Source organism: Hemicordylus capensis, chromosome 13 (genome assembly GCF_027244095.1).
Source record: "Hemicordylus capensis ecotype Gifberg chromosome 13, rHemCap1.1.pri, whole genome shotgun sequence".
Lineage (NCBI taxonomy): Eukaryota > Metazoa > Chordata > Lepidosauria > Squamata > Cordylidae > Hemicordylus > Hemicordylus capensis.
This window is the reverse complement of record NC_069669.1, coordinates 8,982,197-9,002,663: the sequence shown is the minus strand read 5'-3', so window position 1 is coordinate 9,002,663 and position 20,467 is coordinate 8,982,197. Positions and strand designations below refer to the sequence as shown.

General features: G+C 47.3%; 2 protein-coding genes across 10 annotated transcripts in view; both read left to right on the top strand.

The window, feature by feature from the left end:
• The first annotated feature begins 416 nt into the window (after positions 1-416).
• NHLRC4 (NHL repeat containing 4) lies at positions 417-9,826 on the top strand. 2 transcript variants are annotated; one of them, XM_053275757.1, is made up of 3 exons: positions 417-448; positions 5,274-5,950; positions 6,947-9,826. In XM_053275757.1, the coding sequence occupies exon 3, from the start codon at positions 6,956-6,958 to the stop codon at positions 8,081-8,083; it is 1,128 nt and encodes a 375-aa protein (XP_053131732.1). In that variant the 5' UTR covers positions 417-448; positions 5,274-5,950; positions 6,947-6,955; the 3' UTR covers positions 8,084-9,826. The 2 variants fall into 2 exon arrangements, with proteins under 2 accessions (XP_053131732.1, XP_053131731.1); XM_053275756.1 differs by lacking the exon at positions 417-448 and having other exon boundaries at positions 4,669-5,950.
• Positions 9,827-11,073: 1,247 nt separating this feature from the next.
• PIGQ (phosphatidylinositol glycan anchor biosynthesis class Q) overlaps positions 11,074-20,467 on the top strand; it is a 57,830-nt gene continuing 48,436 nt past the window's right edge. The window contains exons 1-2 of one of the 8 annotated variants that reach the window (XM_053276568.1): positions 11,074-11,189; positions 18,617-19,317. In XM_053276568.1, the coding sequence (XP_053132543.1) occupies positions 18,644-19,317 (674 nt within the window). In that variant the 5' untranslated portion in view covers positions 11,074-11,189; positions 18,617-18,643. Of the gene's footprint in view, positions 11,190-12,603; positions 12,938-18,616; positions 19,318-20,467 lie in introns of those variants that run through there. The other 7 variants (XM_053276564.1, XM_053276566.1, XM_053276569.1 and 4 more) reach the window with 7 other exon arrangements.

Genomic DNA, 20,467 nt, shown 5'->3' with positions numbered 1-20,467 from the left:
TTTTGAAAGGGGGCTGCCCCCCACCAGGGTCATAGGGCCATGCAGCATCTGGGTCCAAGTTCCCTCCTTGGCAGCATCTCCATGATAAGGCTGGGAGAGACTCCGGCTTGCAACCTTGGAGAAGCCGCTGCCAGCCTGGGTAGACAATGCTGAACTAGAGGGAAGAAGGGTCAGACTCGGTCCAAGGCCACTTCCTATTACGCTAGGCCAAGCCAAGCCAACTTGGCCAAGGTCAGCGGGTGCGTCGGTAAGCAAAGCTGGGACAGAAAAGCCCCTCTGGGCCTGGCCTCCTTGCTCTAACCAACACGGGGGTGAGGGGGGGGGACATTATTAATGGGAACAGCAACAACGTAGCTGGCAGGCAAACAAAACCGAGCGAGGAAGGGAGCCCTCCCTGCTGGGAGCCGGCGGAGAGAGGGCGAGGCGTTCGGGGTTTCAAGTTCAAAAGGTGAGAGTGTTTACCTTTGTGTTTAAATAATTGGATGGGAGTTGAACGGCTTCGGCTCGTATCCTGCTTCGCATCGGAGCCCGAGGGGGCCCAGCTCGCTCCAGTGGGCGGCCGTATTACATGGTGATTTGCTCCACCGAAAGGCATCATCTAGCCGGCCTTCACTCCTCCTTTATGGGCAGCCCCACAGATAGGCATCTCTGGGTCGGTCGCAGGTGAATGGAGACGGAGGCCTGGCCTTTCCACCCACTCTCAGGCAGTTGCGTGTGTGTCTCTAGTGCAAACGAGTCGGGCAAACGAGGCGGGGCGGGCGCAGGGAAAGGTCAGGCGGTGGCAGCAAAGCCCCAGGAACCGAGCAGCGCAGGTGATACGGGGTCACGGCAAAACCTGGATTCTCAGACTGTGGGGCCGGCCAATGGGGAGGGACGTGAAGCCGCTGCAAGAAAGGCATAAATTTCCAGGACGGCAGGAGCATGCAGTAGCGAGTATGAATTGCCCCCTTTGCTAAGCAGGGTCTGCCTTGGTTGGCCTTTGGATGGGTGGCTACAGCATCTGGGAAAGAGGTGGCTACAGGGAGACAGGTTAGAGGTGTATGAAATTATGCTTGGAGTAGAGAGAGTGGACAGAGAGAAATTATTATTATTATTATTATTTTACATTTATATCCTGCTCTTCCTCCAAGGAGCCCAGAGTGGTGTACTACATACTTGAGTTTCTCCTCACAACAACCCTGTGAAGTAGGTTAGGCTGAGAGAGAAGTGACTAGCCCAGAGAGTCACCCAGCTAGTTTCATGGCTGAATGGGGATTTGAACTCAGGTCTCCCCGGTCCTAGTCCAGCACTGCATGCAAGCAGATGCCTCTATCTATCTATCTATTTACATTTACTTTTACATCCCATTTTTCCTCCAGGGCTCCCAGAGTGGTGTACATAGGAATATAGGAAACTGCCATATACTGAATCAGACCATTGGTCTATCTAGCTCAGTATTGTCTTCACAGACTGGCAGCGACTTCTCCAAGGTTGCAGGCAGGAATTTCTCTCAGCCCGATCTTGGAAAAGCCAGGGAGGGAACTTGAAACCTTCTGCTCTTCCCAGAGTGGCTCCATCCCTTGAGGGGAATATCTTACAGGGCTCACACATCAAGTCTCCCATTCATAAGCAACCAGGGTGGACCCTGCTTAGCTAAGGGACAAGTCATGCAATCCAATTAAAACTGACTCTGGAAAGTTCCTCTGAAATATATTCAACGCCTTGTTAAATTAATCAATTTCCTTGCTTCACTGCTTGTCCTGAAGTTTCGAATACCATTCTTCAGATAGTGAGACACGGTCTCCTTATCTCCAAATTAAATTGCCTAATGTACAGCAGGGCTCCTGTCCGGCTTCTCCTTTTTCTTCTCATTTTGCTCTGCGCAACATTTCAAATGCCAAAAGTCTGCTGCTGTAAAGTTCCACTTCCTTTTCCCACCCAGCGCTCAGAGACTCAACCTTTTATGGCTTATTACCTCCCTTGGTTATTTGGACAGGCAGAGCCTTCTTGTGGTCATCATATGAAACTGCAGTAAAACACTTGCAAAATGTGGAAATATTCTATTAAGGACTCGGGGCACTTTCAAAGAGGGATATATTCCAGTTGGCGCACCAATTGCAATGGAAAATCAAATAGGAAATCTACATTGCTTACATTGCATCCTATTCTTAGCACCACCCACTAGAAATATTTTACGACTGATTCCCATGTAAACATGAAGAAATATTCTGCTGATTTAACTAAGGCTTTATTCAGAAGCAATTCCAATTTTTTCTCCTCCTTTCCCTCCTTTTTCTTTCTGACTCTACCTGCCATGCTCTCTATAGGATCCCCACTGGGACAAACATCCAAATAACAAAACACAAAATATTACTACATAGAATACCAAAAATCTGTGGCAATTCATAAACCGTTTTTTAAAAGCTGTTTTTCTCCCAAACTTCTTTTATTCTCACTGGAAGGAAGAAACTCAGTTTATTCATGTATTGCCTCATTAAGGATTCAGCTCCCTCCCCAGAGTCTCCAAACATTAAAACTCTGGTCCCTAGCACACTTGATTGTCACTGGGTGCACAAGATCTGGCGTGGTGTAGTGGTTAGAGTGCTGGACTAGGACCGGGGAGACCCGAGTTCAAATCCCCATTCAGCCATGAAACTAGCTGGGTGACTCTGGGCCAGTCACTTCTCTCTCAGCCTAACCTACTTCACAGAGTTGTTGTGAAAGAGAAACTCAAGTATGTAGTACACCACTCTGGGCATCTTGGAGGAAGAGCAGGATATAAATGTAATAATAATAATAATCTGCATGTATGCAGAAGGTCCCAGGTTCAATCCCTGGCAGCATCTCCAGGTAGGGATGAGAAAAACTCCTGCATGAAACCTTGGAGTGCTGCTGGCAGTCAGTGTAGGCCATCCTGAACTAGATGGACCAAGGGCCTGACTCAGTAATCAGCAGCTTCCTATGTAGCTCTGAAGTTGGCTGCTTCGTTTTAGGGGATGGGGCCATGGCTCAGTGGAAGAGCACATGCTTTGGATGCAGAAGGTCCCAGGTTCAATCCCTGGCAAACAGTGGAGGCAATGCTGAGCTAGATAAACAAATGGTCTGCTTCTGTATAAGACAGATGCCTATATTTCTAATGGGATTGTACCATATGTAAAGGAACACAGGAGCATTGAAAGGTGCCATATACAGAGTCTATCTATTGGTCTATCTAGCTCAGTATTGTCTTCACAGACTGGAAGCAGCTTCTCCAAGGTTGCAGGCAGGAATCTCTTTCAGCCCTCTCTTGGAGAAGCCAAGGAGGGAACTTGGAACCTCGATGCTCTTCCCAGAGTGGCTCCATCCCCTAAGGGGAATATCTGACAGTGCTCACACATCAAGACTCCCATTCATATGAAACCAGGGCAGACCCTGCTTACAGAGACTCCTGACCTGCCTGAAACCTTGGAGAAAATGCTGCCAGTCAGTGTTGGCAATACTGAGCTAGATTGGTGGACAAAGGGTCCATGTCAGTATAAGTCACCTTCCTAAATGGGACCTTTGCCTGAAATCTAGGAGAGCCGCTGCCCATCAGAGCAGACAATCCTGAGCTAGATGGATCAAGGGTCTGACTCAGTAGGCGGCAGCTTCCTACGCACCTGTGTTCCATGGGAAACAAGAGCCAAGGCCCAAACCCAGCCATGGCCCACCCCTCACGGAGATGTCGCTAGGGGCTTGGGGGTGGCTTTCAAAGAGGCCTTGACAGGCCTTCATTCCCAGAAAGGTGAATAGCTGCTCAAGGCCCGCTTGGTAGATTTGTTTATCTCGGCGATTCCAGAACAACAGCACAACAAAAGGTCAAAGTCTGTTGCCGAGGGAGATGTATTTTCTTTTTCTTTAAAAAAAAAAAAAAGAACCTCCCATGATCTTCCCACTGTCCAGCTGAGGCAGCCCTATTTACTTGTCAGGTTGAGTTATTTAATTTATTTATCAATAATAATAGTACTAATAATGCTGCCAGAGGGAGAGGCCCAAACCGAACGTCTCAGATCTGGGAGCCAGGGCAGAGGGGTTGCGTTGCCAGACCTTTTGGCGTGAGGGCACGTCGGATCCACTGGCCCTTAACTCTCCGTTACAGAAAGGAGAGCTGGTCTTGTGGTAGCAAGCATGACTTGACCCCTTAGCTAAGCAGGGTCCACCCTGGTTCCAAGGTTCCAAGTTCCCTCTCTAGCATCTCCAAGATAGGGCTGAGAGAGACTCCTGCCTGCAACCTTAGAGAAGCTGCTGCCAGTCTGTGTAGACAATACTGAGCTAGATAGACCAATGGTCTGACTCGGTATATGGCAGTTTCCTATGTTCCTATGCTCTACCCCTTTGCAGGTTTCAGTTGCTGTCTCAGTCATTGCCCACTAAGGTGCTTTCTGTGAGAATCTGCAGAAAGTTAAGAAGTGGGTGTTTTTTGCTTCTTGAACAGTCCTGCTGTTCTGGGACACTGTACTTCCAGAAATCTAGTCTCCCGTCTATTTCTGTTTGATCTTCCATTGTACTGGTGTTCTGCCCCTCCCACCGCCAATCTATCTATCTATCTAATTCTATAATAATAATAATAATAATAAATTAATTAATAATTCAATTTCTATACCGCCCTTCCAAAAATGGCTCAGGGCGGTTTACATAGAGAAATAATAAATAAATAAGGCATAGCTGTGGCTAATCCCATGTGTGGTAGCTCTCACGAGAGTCCGCAAACAGAAGCACCGTGGTGATTGGGCAGTGAGGATTCCATATGCAGATAGGGAGGAAGAGCCTGTGATGGTTATGGTCAGTTGGAATGCAACTTTTACTGGTCGGAAGTTGTTCTTGATTGTTAGAGCAGAGGAATCGGTATAAAAAGGTAAGAAACAAACAAACAATTTGAGAACTTTTGTTGAAAAGCGCTTTATAAATATCCGAAGTCATCATTGTCGCCGTAATCAGGAACTGCCGAAACAAACTTGTGAAGTTCAACTGAGTGGCTAAATTTCATCACCCACCCCACAAAGAGAGACATTCTTTTTTCTGGAACCTGCAAAACCCAAGAGATGGTATTACAGTTAGGTGGTAAAATGCTAAAACAATAACAAAAATTAAAAAGTCTGCTGGTCAATTTCACCTTGGCAGCAAAATCCCTCAAGCAAGCCTGTAAGTTTGAATGAGCTGGTCAATTTCACTTTGTCTACTTAGTCACATAAACCAGTAAAACAAATACAACAAATATTTGATGTTTTAAGTGTAACTATTTCTCTAGTTGTCGTTTCTTAATTAATTGCTTCCAGAAATCATTTCCTTGCATGGAACCATTCCCTTGAATAAGCACCACACAAAGAGCATAAAAGGATCTGAACTAAGAATCCAAAACACAACCCAACAGATGTTTGAAGATATGAAATGAATCCTCTTCATAAAGAACCTTGAATCTTTTCTTATGATGCACCCTTCCAGAATCTTCAAAAGTCTCTGGGATACTGACCCTGTCAAACATCTTTCTCAACATGGCTTTGAAGTTTCAATGAAGATTTGATTGATATTCATGGGAGACAATATGAACTCATATGGACACTTGACAAAGTAGTTCGAAACAGCAGCATCACTGGAGTGTTGTCATTTTAATATCTATTACGGACTTCATAGTTCTCCTTTTTGATCAATTGTCACTCAACCAGACGGACACAGAGCACAAGGGTGTGATCTTGTACTGGTTGCATTTACTGAGCATCCTCACAATGGCCAGCTTGGGTGCGGGAGGTATTTATGCCCTTTCATGGTTGTGTTTGCACTGGCAGAAAATCCTATTGACACAAGCCTTAGATCAGCAACACAGGTAAGTGGATCCTTGTCACTAACAACAGAGCGCAGAGAACCTCCTTTCAGTGCAGTCTGCAGAGGGAACACCTTAGAGAGCGGCTGCACTCACCGGGGAAGCCAAGAAGAGTCCATTTGACATCCATCTGAGGTACTTTGTCTTCGATTCTCTTCTCCCTTTTGGTAGGGCTTTGGTTATTTGTCGGTTCAGTCTGTAATTGACAGTTTGGGTTAACGATCCAGGGATTCCCAACCTTGTGTGCCCAGATGTGATTGGTCTACAAGGCCGGGTTCAGACGTAGCACTGAACCATGGGTTTAATGGACCTGTGGTTCCACACCCCCGTCCCATCGCTACCCTGTCCACTTTGGGGCATTCAAGAGAACTGCCTCTCAGCAGTCAGTGTGACTGCAGAGAGGCTGGGTTACTGGCTGTGCGGGCTTGCTTCTTGACCAAAGGACAGCCCGCACAGCCAATCGTGTCGTGCGTTGCATTGTGGGATATCTGGAGGCCGGAACAAAAAGTTCCGGCCCCGTATCTCTCTGCCCTGCTCCGAGCCTCACAGAGCTGCATGGAGGTGGCCTGCCCATGTGGGCTCCCAGGAGGTGCACCAAAGTTTGGTCATCTGTGGGGAAGATGAGAAGAGACATAAGTTTGGGGTGGTATAAAAAATATGTTAAATAAATATAGGTTAAGAGCAGCCTTCCCCCTCGTGCCCTCCTAGCCCACCCCTGGCGACCATGAGAGTAGCCTCAAGATCTATGCACCTCCAAATAAGAAAATCATCTGTCTTCGACAAACAATTATGGTATCATAGGAACATAGGAATCTGCCATATGCTGAATCAGACCATTGGTCTATCTAGCTCAGTGTTGTCTTCACAGACTGGCAGTGGCTTCTCCGAGGTTGCAGGCAGGAGTCTCTCTCAGCCCTATCTTGAAGAAGCCAGAGAGGGAACTTGAAACCTTCTGCTCTTCCCAGAGCAGCTCCATCCCCTGAGGGGAATATCTTATAGTGCTCACACTTCTAGTCTCCCATTCATATGCAACCAGGGCAGACCCTGCTTAGCTAAGGGGGAAAGTCATGCTTGCTACCACAAGACCAGCTCTCCTCTCCTATCATTGCTGTGTGACTATTTTTGACTCAGGGAGAAGAAATGGAATATACCTTGGAGGACTCACAGCGCAAGGAGAAACTTCTGAAGACTGTTTACACCCTCCAAGTGAAATCAGATGCCACGTTCCAGAAGGCCAGTCCTCTCCTGAGCAACCACCCCGGCATGGGACTGGTGACTGAGCATCAAGTTCACCAACTGGCCGAGAAAGCCAAAGTCATCTGCCACGACCTGGACAATATAAAAAACCACCTCTTCTACCGACAGAATGACCTGGTCCAGCAGATTCCCAACCCCAACGGTGACCATTATGGGTGTGTGTGCGGAATCCACTGCTCCCTAGATGGGGTGATCTACGTGACCAGCGAGAACGCACCAAGGGTCCATATCCTCAACCGCTCTGGCCAAGCGCTTCAGACTCTGCCCTGTGTGGAGTGGAAGAAGAAGAAGGAGACATTTATGCCAGAGGACGTGACCATCACCAGGGCGGGGATGGTGGCTGTAACCGACATGGTGAACGGAACCGTCCGCATCTTCAACAATCATTCCAAGTTCTCCAAGGGTGAATGGCTAAGGATTGGGAGATTTGGTTCGCCTAGGGGGATTGGAGTGGACACCTCTGGAAAGATCCTGGTGGCGGACTATGAAGAAGGCAAGGTTCATAGTTTTGCCATCGACCATGCTTTTAAGGTGCAGAACACTCGCTCTGTCTCCGACCTGTGTGGTCCACGCTATGTATGCTCGGCCCCTGAAGGGGGTTTTTTGGTCAGTGAAGAATGTGGCGATGTCAAGTTATTCAACAGCAGCCACAAACTGGTCTCATCCATCTGCAGCAGGTATGGCCATCGTTTTGGCAACCCCGCCGGAGTCTGCACCGACAGAGAAGGCAACATTATTGTGGCAGATGAGCAGCACCGGAAAATCCACCTCTTTCCCAGGAGTGGGTCGCCTATCTGCCTGGTGTCTAAAGGTCTGCAGAGGCCGACAGGGATAGCTTGTTCCACCCAGGGGTTGTTGCTGGTTGCCGACACAGGAGATAATAATGTCAAAGTCTTTAAGTATCGGGTGAGGCCCCATTATGATGCTGACATTCTCCGTACATCTGGTGAAAACCCAAATCTAACTCCTAGGAGGGACGGCAAACTAGGATTCTCCACCATCCCACATTAGTTTGGGGTTTACCTTCAAATAATTCTATGGCCAAGAATTATTCACATGTAGCGGGGAACAGGTGGTTTGTCAAGCTGCTGGAGCCCTGAGCGTATGGCATGCCCTGCTTCCAACCACAGGAAGGATATGTCCAGATTGGGCGTATAAACCACCAATTTTTTCATACCCTATGCTACAAAATCTGTTCCTCACTTTGAACCTTAGTTACAGATGTTGAGTTCTGTATGACAAGTGGGATAGAATATGCTGAGATTGGTGGGTTCATACAATCCCATTCACAATATATGCAGGAGGAGAGAAAGGGGAAGGCGAAAATAATGGAGTTGCTTTTGAAGGAAGCCGTTAAACCTGCGTAATATTTCTTTGTCTTGACAAGGGAAGCCGTTATAAAACAAGAACATTCCTGCCAATTTTCATTTCCATTCCTTTGACAACATCAATACAATTTTATAGTAGTTTTTGTGTCTAAAACGTTTAAAAGCTTTTAAAACACCCTTGCAAATTTGGCCATGGCAGGCCTGATGGTCAAGGCAATAAAGGCGTGAGAACATCCTGAAAGCTGAATGTCTTGCAATGCTATTTACCATCTCCAGGGTGTAGACCTTGTCAAAAATCATCATGAGCATTTGTCCTCCTAGATGATACCTGTAGAATCCAAGGCAAAGAGTTGTGGTACAAATAGGAATACGACAAATATTTTCAACACTTTTGCTTTTCAACAAAAATTCCCAAAGCAGTTTACATAGATATAAAAATAAATATAATACCTCCCTGTCCCCAAAGGGCTCACGATCTAAAAAAGAAACATAAGACAGACACTAGCAACAGCCACTGGAGGGATGCTGTGCTGGGGATGGATATGGCCAGTTGCTCTCCCCCTGCTAAATGCAAGAGAATCACCACTTTTAAAAAGGTCCCTCTTTGCTCAGTTAGCAGGGGTAAGCAAGGACAGGGCAGTGGAGTGGAATCAGGAATATTAATAATTTAATGAAATAGATATTATGTGCAGAGAGTCAAGTGCAGTCAGGCTACTTTTCCAGGCTCTTGCTACTGGCTGTTTGTTAGCCCCGCCTCTACTCCAGGACTGGAATACAAGTAACTGAAGCCCCATTCAAAAGCTGGCCTGAATCAAGGAATGGATTAACCCCAAACACCACAGCACCAGTCACCCCCAGCTGGCTCATGGATAATTCTGACAATAGGTTTTCTTCCAATGCAAAACTTCTATGCATTATTCTGTTTCAAGGAAGCACTTTCTTCTGGATCCCAAAAGTCCTGCTTCTCAAAAAGTGCAGTTCTCCTTTCTGAGACAGCACTTCCTTGAAACAGAATGTACAGATGGTCATTGTATAGTAATATGTGTATAGTACGAACAAGTTTGCTTGTACTCATTTAGACTTACTTCCCAGGAAACAAGCACAGGAGTAGGCTACCAATCTTCTAATGGTGAGGGCCCTTCTATAACGTGAAATATGGTCTCCCCTGCTAATATATTATTAAGAAAAAAGTTTTCACTTTTGTAATTCATGTTTTTAATGAAAAAAATATTACCTGAAGCTATGTCTTGTCTTAGCTTGCTGACAATACTTAGAACTACATTCTGTATAATTATCCTACAATCAAATCATATGTAACAGTAACATGTTCAAAATATTAAAGTGATGAGTGCAAAAAAGCCACTTTTTCTTGTCTTTTATTAATTTAATTTTTATTAATAACATTTCTGTACCTCTTTTCTATAAAATACTCAAGGCACTCTAAAAGCAAGACAAAATATTAAAGCACAGACCTCAAACTCCCCTTGCTGTTATCATTCAGTGTGCCCCAGATATAGCTCAAAGTTGCCTTTAAAAAAAACCACATTTAAAAATATTTGCTATATATTCCACCATGTAAATGGAGAAGCAATTTTAGCCTTGTCTTCTGTACCCAGCAGCCACAGTTTTGTGGTGAACCCAGAGCAGCATTTCCATCAAAGAGCATAGGGGGCAGGCAGGATCTTGCGAGAGGATATTATTCTTTAAACACAGTGGTTTAAAACATTTTGCACAAGACACGGCTTCTGTCAGAAATAGTAATATGCATGGATCTGTTGACTTGGGACAACAGGTACAATGAAAACATGCAGGAGCATAGGAACATAGGAAACTGCCATATACTGAGTCAGACCATTGGTCTATCTAGCTCAGTATTGTCTTCACAGACTGGCAGCAGCTTCTCCAAAGTTGCAGGCAGGAGTCTCTCTCAGCCCTATCTTGGAGATGCTGCCAGGGAGGGAACTTGAAACCTTCTGCTCTTCCCAGAGCAGCTCCATCCCCTAAGGAGAATATCTTGCAGTCCTTACACATCAAGTCTCCCATTCAGATGCAACCAGGGCAGACCCTGCTTAGCTATAGGGACAAGTCATGCTTGCTACCACAAGACCAGCTCTCCTCTCCACCAGGAGGAGAGCTGGACTTGCAGTAATGAGCATGAATTGTCCCCTTTGCTAAGCAGGGTCCACCCTGGCTTTCATTTAGTTGGGTAAACACATGTGTGAGCTCTGTCTGCTGCAAGATATCCCCCTTTGGGGATGGAGCCATAGCACAGCTCAGTGGAAGAGCATCTGCCTAAATGCAAGCAGATCCCAGGTTCAATCCCTGGCTGCATCTCCAGGTAGGATTAGGGAAGACCTTGGAGAGCTGCTGCCAGTCAGTGTCGACAATACTGAGCTAGATGTACCAATGGTCTGACTCCGTAGAAGGCAGCTTCCTGTGTTCCTGTGTAGTAAGGCATATTGCTGTTCTGCAGTTCAGTAGCGCTATCAGCTTTCTACAAAAGCATGCCAAGGTACAGACATCATTGCTGAGAACGGTGAAGGGAGATCAATTCAGCCTGCAAACCATGCAGCTTATCAGCAAGAAGGGAGATGCAGGCTTTGTATTGGAGGGAAAGAGCGTGCCTCACCCAGGGTGTGGTGGGCAACGGCTGAATTTTATATACGTCCCCTTGTTTTGCAGAGAAAATACTGATACTGTTGGGAGCAGCAGAGAGTATTTTGCTGCTGGAAGGTTTGACTGTTGTAGTATTGCATCTCCTGGGATACCAAGGCTTGGCTTCAGCTCAGGTAGATATGAAACCCAAGCTCAAATGCATGCCTAATATCCAGTATCAATTTTTCTCATTAGGGGATTGCTTCTGCAAAATATACAGGATTAGGACCTGGGAATGTTTGCATCTGGGTTATAATTTCTAATATTTTGGCTGTCTATGCAATGGAAGGGGGTGGGAGAAGAAGAAGAAGAAGAAGAAGAAGAAGAAGAGTGGACCACAAGAATCTTGTGGCCTCTTAAAGCGTAACAGGTTTAATTGTAGCATAAACTTTAATGGCCTGGACTAGAGTCCAATTCATCCGATTTATGAAGTATTGTCCTCAGTTTGTGTGTGTGTCTGTGTGACTATGAGGGTAATGAAAGAAAAACATGAAAGCAGGGAAACCAAAAGGCCATGAAATGCAAGATGGCAAATTAATTTCTTATTGCATCAACTTTGCTACCTGGACACAGAGGCACCTTTTCAAAGTGGTGGCTTTCTCATCTTTGGCACTGTCCCTGTTCAGCCCAGCACAGCATCCTCCCCCCACCCCGTGGTTGTTGCTGGGGTCTCCCTTGTGCTTCTTTTCAAATGTGAACCCCTTTGGGACAGGGAACCACCTTCAGGCCCTTCTCTTGTGGCAGACGTTTGCGAATCACCCCTGCTTAGCTGGCAAAGAGGCAATGCAACCCATTCATATGCCCCTATGTCCCATTCATATGCAACCAGGGTGGACCCTGCCTAGCTAAGGGGACAAGTCATGCCTGCTACCACTAGACCAGCTCTCCTCTCTTCAAGAAAAGAACCCCACAAGTAGGGTAACCCTTATTAGCAGGGTCACCCCCTTATTTCAGAACAAATTTTTCTGTCTCTTACAGGACACCATCTGTCCCTTATTTTCAGCTAATGGGAAGAACCTATGTAGGGTTGCCATGTCCCCCGAAATTTAGGGTAGCCCCTAGATTTCGGCTTCTCCACCCGGCTCCTAAATTCCACCCGGATTTACACAAATTTCACATGCGTTGCCCGAATTGCCCGGATTTTACTCTGGATCCGATCACATGGGAGGGCAGAGGAGGAGGGGAAAGTACACAAACCTGTCAAATAAATAAAATGCAAATTAGTTCCTGCATAATCTGCATAATATGCAAATTAGGCCACCCAGATTTGGGAAGCTTGAAGATGGCAACCCTAAACCTATGGCTCAGATCAAACCAGTTAATTTGCACTAATAACAAAATAAATGTGATGGTCATGATCAGTATTCAAAGACAAATATAATAATTCAAAGAAATTATCTTCTTCAATACAGCAGATTTACTTATCATTCAGTAGAGGCTCCTGATTCACCACCACCTTCTACTGGTGGTGGTGGTGGTAGGTGGTGGTGGTAGTAGTAGTGCTGCTGCTGCTGCTGCTGCTATTACTACTACAAGTTCTCCCTCTGTGCCTTTAAAAGAGCCTGCTGCTTTACACTTTACACTTTTCAACTCCTTTCCCTTCTCCCTCCCTGCCAGAGTACTCTGTAGTTATGGTGGGCTAGTGGCTGCCTTTATTGGGCGAGGAACAGAAGTTAAGGGAACCTGAAGTGAAGAGATTGGGGTTCTGTCCGGAACCATTTAAGAGCGGACGACACGGACTGCTCTGAGGAGCGGACCGCGCCTCCTAGCAACTGCCCAGCAACACCCGGAAGTGGGTTGAATGTCAACTGGAGCGGGCTCCTTTGTCTCTTTCGTTCTCTCTGCAAGCTCCGCTGCTTGCTGGAAACATCAGCGAGAGTCAGTAAGTGCTGAGGAGTCGGGTGGGATGGGATGGGATGGGGAAGAGCGGTGGCAGGGGCAAGAGTGAGCTCTGTAGGGTGGAAGGGAAAGAGGTGCCAACAGCAGGAATGGCCCCCTTTGCTAAGCAGGGTCCACCCTGGTTTGCATTTGAATGGGAGACTGGGTGAGCGCTGACACATTCCCCTCAGGGGATGGGGCCATGGGTCAGTAGCTTGCTTGCTTGCCTGCATGCTTGCTTGCATGCATACTTGCTTAAATGCTTGCATGTTTGCATGCAGAAGGTTCCAAGTTCCCTCCCTGGCAGCATCTCCAAGAGAGGGCTGAGAGAGACTCTTGCCTGCAACCTTGGAGGAGCCGCTGCCAGCCTGTGAAGACAATACTCAGCTAGATAGACCAAAGGTCTGACTCAGTATATGGCAGCTTCCTATGTCCCTAGAGCCAAGGGTCTTCATTTAAAGGGGCATGTGGAAAGGGAATGGGGGTCTTGGGAGGGGTTGCCTTTTGAACTGGCCTCTGTAGCTGGGTCTTTAACCAACTTTCCAGTGGGGCCTTTAGCACCAGGCCTCACAATATTTCACAGGAAAAAGCTGGGACGTGTTTGTAACCCCCATATTACACCAGGATCCGTTGCCTGGTTTGCTCCCTTGCACATGCTCTGCTCTATTCATGTGCAGAGACCTAGATCAGAGAAATGCTGCCTTCTACTTAGTCAGGCCCTTGGTTCATCTTGCTCAGTATTGCCTGCACAGACTGGCAGCAGCTCTCCAGGGTTTCAGGCAGGGATTTCCCAACCCCACCTGGATATGCCAGGAATGGCACCCGAGACCATCTTCATGCAAAGTTCTGTCACCGAACTATGGCTTCACCCCAGGAGTCTTCCTTATGCTGATTTGGACTGCTGGTCCATTGAGCTCAGTAATGTCCCACACTGACTGGCAGCAGCTCTCTGAGTTTCAAATGAGCATTTCCCAATTGTACCTAGAGATGCTGCCAGGGATTGAACCTGGGACCTTCTGCATGTGTAGCAGATGCTCTGCCATTCAACTATGGATGCAGCTGTTGCTCACAGCTTAAAAAGAAACACCAGCAACAGTCACTAGGAAGGATACTCGGTTAGGTTGAATAGGGACAGTGGTGTGTCCCCCACCCCTGCTAAATATAAAAGCTACCACTTGGAAAAAGCACCTCTGCATCCAGTTAGGGGGGGGGGCGATTTCCAAACTGTGTGCTACAAGAGAGCCTGAAGGAGGTCCTCTGTCCCCAAAGTGCTCACAGTTTTAAAAGGAATACAAAGGAGATGCCAACCGCAGACTGACCTTCCTCCAAGATTGTTCCAGTGTCACTCAATAAGCATAGTGATTGAGTACCCTCAGCTCTTGCCTGTGGGCTTCCCAGAGACATCTGGTGGGCCACTGTGTGAAACAGGATGCTGGACTAGATAGGCTTGGGGCCTGATTCAGCAGGATTGTCCTTATATTCTTATGTCATAGTCATTTGAATCCGGGTCTCCTTGATCGCGCTCTGTCCACTAAACCAAAAAAATTGTATGTGTTGGGGGTAAATCTCTTTTCAATGCCAGAACATGTAAAGTTACACATCCCCCTGTCCCCCGTTTTATCTGGCTCCCCTGTCCTAAGCCCTTGGAATGCTTGTTTTTGAAGTACTCAGAGTTCTTCATTAGGGTCTGCTTTTCCATCAGGCACTAAACACGAGGCCTTTTGCTGTCTTGCGTTGCTCTGCTGCTCTTGTCTTGTTCTTGTGCTTTAGCAGCCTGAATAGGACTGACAGATCCTGACTTAACCAGCTTGGTTACCGCATGAACTGACTGTGGTTTGTTTAAGCTGCCCAGTGTAAGCAAGAAGGAAGTAGGCTGTTGAATATTTCCGTAAACTGTGTTGGCTGTTTCCAGGACTGTGTGTGTCAGTTTCAGAGTGCTGAAACTGACCTGAGCTACCGTTGACAGTGTGTGTACAAACAACACATGAGATGTGCTCCCCCCCACTCCCACATATTTTCTCCTGTGTTTCCCCAGCAACATTTGCTTAAAGATTAATGAAGTGATGTCATTGCACACTGTATTTCTCCACTTCCTTGGCTGTTGTTTGTGGAGGACAAGGGCAAGGAAATGCTGGATACAGTGATGTCTTCTGGGAAGATGTGGGCAGGCAGCAGCCATACAGTCACGGGGATTTATCGTTTGACCCATGGGTGCAAGGAGTCAATCACCCAGCCTAAAAACGGAACTGTAGTGGACTATAGATGCTCCACATTTTGGAGAAATGAGCCTACAAAGTTAGCACCTGCTTAAACTATCATGCAGGAAGTATTTACAGCCTACATTCTGCAGCTGTGAAACTTGGGCCTGGTGACACGTGGGAGAAATACTGATATTGGCACCACCTAGAGCAGGGATTGGTAACCCTGGCTCTCCAGCTTCTGTTGAACTACAACTCCCATCATCCCCAGGCACAATTTGTTGTGGCTGGGGATGATGGGAGTTGTAGTTGAGCAACAGCTAGAGCAGGGATTCTCGACATTGGGTCTCCAGATGTTATTGGACTTCAGCTCCCATAATCCCCAGCCCCAGTGGCCTTTGGTTGGGGATTATGGGAGTTGAAGTCCAATAACATCTGGGGACCCAACGTTGAGAATCCCTGAGCTAGAGAACCACAGTTGCCTACCTCTGTCCTAGAGGCTTGTTTTAGTTTCAAAAATCAGAAGGTAGTAAAGATGCTGGTATTAAAATCAAAAGGTTTTTTTTATTGTTGTTCTCTTCTATTCTGCTGAACAACTGTTGGAGAAGTTTGTGAATGAGGCAACATCCAGCAAAAGGGGAAATGGCTGAAGCTATAGTATTGTGCAGTGATGGCCAGTTAGTGGCTGGATCAGATTTTAATCGGACTATGCTAAAACAAGCCACCTAATGGCACAGTGGGGAAGTAACTTGCCTAGGGAGCGAGAGATTGCTGGTTTGAATGCCCACTGGTATGTTTCCCAGATTATGGGAAACACCTATATTGAGCAGCAGCGATATAGGAAGATGCTGAAAGGCATCATCTCATATTGCACAGGAGATGGCAATGGTCAACCTCTCCTGTATTCTACCAAGGACAACCACAGGGCTCTGTGGGCACCAGGAGTTGACACCGACTTGATGGCACAACTTTACTTTACTTTATGCTAAAACATATTGTGAAATTTTAATCAGGCACAGAAACAGTTTTGGCCACCCTGATGGATGATATATGCTGGGGGAAGGACACAGAGAAGGTGACCCTGCCTGTTCTCCTGGACCTCTCTTGGGCTTTTGATATCATTGGCCACAGTACCTTACTAGATCAGAGTGGGAATCAGGGCACCATACTTCAGCGATTCCATTCCAATCTGCATGGCCATTCCCAGAAGATGGTGCTGATGGACTATTGCTTTGCCCCATGACACTCATACTGTGATATGCCACAGGTCTCTGCCCCCCAACCCAGTGGGTAAGGTCTTCTCTAGGCATCTCTGTTTTCTCAGGTAAGGCAGGAGTGAGCAGAAAGAGGGCTTTTTTGGTTGTGGCCCCTTGCCTCTAGAGTGCTGTCCCGAGAGAGGCTTGCCTGTCACCTCTTCTGATATCTCTTTGATGCCACCCTGAAAACTCTTTGGAGTGAAATGGTAGAATACTAAAATATTTTCCTTTTAAGGCAAGCACGGAAGCCTTTATCGGGGAGAATTAATGGGCAGATTGGGAGTGCTTAACTCTTTCTCTGCCTTCTTACCTGGAAATGCCTGCCCCTGGCTGTTCTTAATTTTCTGTCCTCACCAGGCTCTGAAGCCAGACCTAAGCTTGGGTGTGGAGAAAATGGGCGCAAGGAGATAAAGCATTGGGGAGGAAAGCAGGTCTTCTGGTAGTAAGCATGAATTTCCCCCTTTGCTAAACAGGCTCTGCTTTGGTTTGCATTTGAATGGGAGACTACATGTGAGTGTTGTAAGATAATCCCCTTAGGAGCTGGGCCATAGCTCAGTGGTAGAGCATCTGCTTTGCATGCAGAAGGTCCCAGGTTCAATCCATGGCAGCATCTCCAGGTAGGGCCAGGAGAGGCTCCTGTCTGAAACCTTGGAGAGCCGCTGCCGGTCAGTGTAGACCAGGGGTGTCAGACTGGAACCCTACAGTTCCCATCATCCCCAGTCACAGTGGCCAGCAGCCAGGAATGATGGGAGTGGTTGGAGCGCTGCAGTTTGACACCATGGAATACTGAGCTAGATGGGCCAATGGACTGCCCCGGTATAAGGTACATCCCTACATTCCTAGCATTTGTAAGGGAGAACCAGCTGGCGCAGGAGGGACTGAGGACACCACTTTCCCCTGTCTCCAGTTCTCCCCTCTGCCCTCACAGTCATGTTACCTCAAGAAACACAACTTTGGGATACGCTGCCATAGTTCCACCCTAGGATCCTGCTTTCTCAAGTTTGTCCCTCTGGCCAAAGAAGGGGAAATTCAGTTTTTTTCTCTGAGGCCAGTGGACACCGCCTCTCCAGTCCCCTGGAGGGAAATTATCACACTGTAAGGCTGGTTGCTCATTCTTCCTCTGGAGCCTGGAGCCCGCTCTGCCCACAGCTGCACTCCGAGTTCTTCCTGCTGCACAGATCTCCTTTAATGAGGGTCCTTCAAGAGCGAGGGGACGAGTAGGCTGGAGAGGAATTAGCCCTTGGTTACCAGTAACGAGGGTCCTCCTCTCGTTAGAAGTAGCGGGATGTGTCCAAAAAGACATCGCTTTTCCGCCTCAAGGAACTGGGAATTCATCCATGAACAGGCAATGGTTCCTCCAGCAGTTGGCAGGCTGGTGCTTTCTGGGAGATGGGCCTGTTTGTAGAGTAGAGGCATCCCCCGCCACAAACAAGTGGCATCTTTTCTAATGGGAAATGTCAAAATAGTCTCCAATCTCTCAAGAGATTGGTGATGTTTTATTTAAGAAGGTTCAGCAGGACCTCCCGTGACATGGCATGAACAGACAATAGGAGCTCCTTTCCAGTCAGCGGGGCCCATTGCAAAGGATACCGCCAAAGGGGACTTTGAGGTTTCTGCGTTGCCTCCCTGGCGCAGGGCTGAAGGACAGAGAAGGACATTGTGAGCGCTGGGCTAGCCCCCGCCTTACCATTTCTCTTCGATCCGTTTGAGTTATGTAAAGAGACACTGTCAGTTAGTTCCAGGCTCAACATTTCTGTTTGTAAAAACGGCGCTTTCGGTGTCACCTTGGATTCCCGAGTGGCCATTAGCTGCACTAAAAGATATATTTTAAACCAGGTAATACTTGTCTTTCCTTGATATCTTCCGTCAAAGGAGTCTGCTTTAGCAAACCTCACGGGCCATGGTTACCCCCTCTGCCACTTATTTATTTTTACATTTCTAGGATTGCTTTAAAAGCACATATGATATTTGAAACACATGGCCAATTATGTATTGTTCTTTCACCCACTTTAGAAAGCGCAAACATTTTCTCTTAACTAAACAAGCAGCTGTGTATGTTTCAGTCTGGGAAGCCAGGGCTATTCTCAACATATCCTCCCAATTTGTCTTTGTTCTTGGACCTACAGCATTTTGAGTATTATTTGTTTGGCTTATGGCCGTAAATAAAATGATTGATTATTTGTTTATTATTTTGTGTATTTCTCTCTCTCGCTCTCTATCTGTCTCTAGGCTTTGCAGCTTCCCAGCTTTCCTATCATGGTGCTGAAAGTCTTCTTCCCTGTGTGCTGCTCCTCAGCAGAAAGTGGCCTCCTAGTTGGACGATGGATCCCAGAACAGAACTCTGCCGTGGTCCTGGCGGTGGTCCACTTCCCTTTCATTCCCGGCCAGGTGAAGCAGTATTTCCATGAAATGCAACAGGCGACCGAAGTCAACGTGTCTGTGCTGGGCTCATGGTCAAACAGCAAGCAAGCCAAGGAGGAGAGTCTGGAGAGGTTCCTGGAAGACCTGGGTGCCATCTTTTCGCACGACCCCTGGATCCAGCTCAGCAAGGAGAAAGGCAGCAGGTTCTGGAGCTGCTATACCGCTCGGAAACAGCCCTGCAGCACCGGCGACGAGGAAATAATCTTGGTCTATTACGACCAGCGGAAAGTGATGCTCTCACAGCTGGACCACCCCCAGGGCCCAGCCACTTCTTCTGGCCAGAAGACAAAGAGTGCTTCCAAGCTAGTTGCTGTGTTTGACACAGTCTCAAGGAGCAAACTGCTGTTCATGAAGGACAGGTACGACGAGGGGCCCATCAAGCTCACCCACTGGCAGTCGGATGGAGTGGAAGCCAGTATTATCGTGGAGCTCATGAAACAGGCCTCCGTTCCTGCATGTATGCTGCTTACGTGCCTCCTCTCACTTGTCTCCAGCGTCTGTAAAAGCAGGTATGTCACGTGGGATGGTTCATCTCATGTCAGGGGTTCCCAAACCTTTTTAAAACAAGTGTGCCCCTTCTGTCACAAATCTTCAGACCTGGTACTCCATAGAGATTGTGTGTGTGCTTACTAGGGCTGTTCTCACGGTCCTCAATAGGGTCGGAGATACGTCCTACTCAAGTTCGGGAGCTGAGAACTCTCCCGTTTTTCTGATGGTCTGTGAGTAAAAAGCAAGGGAGGAGAGGGAGGAATTGATCATCTGTGAGGCTGGAATCCGAGGTCGACCTTGGCTTGCATTTGAATGGGAGACCATACAGCCAGACTGTAAGATATTTCCCCTTAGGGGATGGGGCTGCTCTGGGAAGAGCAGAAGGTTCCAAGTTCCCTCCCTGGCAGCATCTCCAAGATAGGGCTGAGAGAGATTCCTGCCTGCAACCTTGGAGAAGCCGCTGCCGGTCTGTGTAGGCAATACTGAGCTAGATGAACCAATAGTCTGACTCGATATATGGCAGCTTCCTATGAGGCTCCCACTGTATAGAAGGCTTTTCTTCCAGCCTCATTCAGCAGCTGGCTACAGCTGAGCCTCACCCACAACTGTTTTTTTACTCACCGACAATCACAAAATGGGAGTTTGCCCAATCTCCTGAAGTTCAGTAGGATGTGCCCCCTACCCTATTGAGGACTGTGAGAAGAGCCCTACTTTTTGGCCCTCTGAGCCCTGGAGCAGGCCCTGACTCCGAAGAGTAGAGCGAGAAGGGTGGGAAACCCCACAACCCAGCCTTGTTGACATTCTCTTGATGCTGACTTCTTTCCCCATGGTCCATTTCACAGACCACCTGGGGAACTTTGCAAAGGGCTGGCTTTGAAGGGTAATACTGAATGGATGTGAAGTTAAAAAGCTCTCCCCTATCAAGCCCTGCACCAAAACTGGGCAGGCCGTCGCGTGAGATCAAGTTGTGCAGCCACAAAAGGAGGGTTGAAGTTTTGATCCCAAGCTGGCAAAAGGCATTTTGATTAATTCCATTTGGCTACCAGTTACTAAAGCATTCCTGAGCAAACCGTAGCAAGTGTGGCCTCAGGCTACAAGAAATAGAATCCTTCAACAGGTTCCCAAATAGATAATGCTGTCATGAAAAATTACAACAAAGCTTCTTCATGC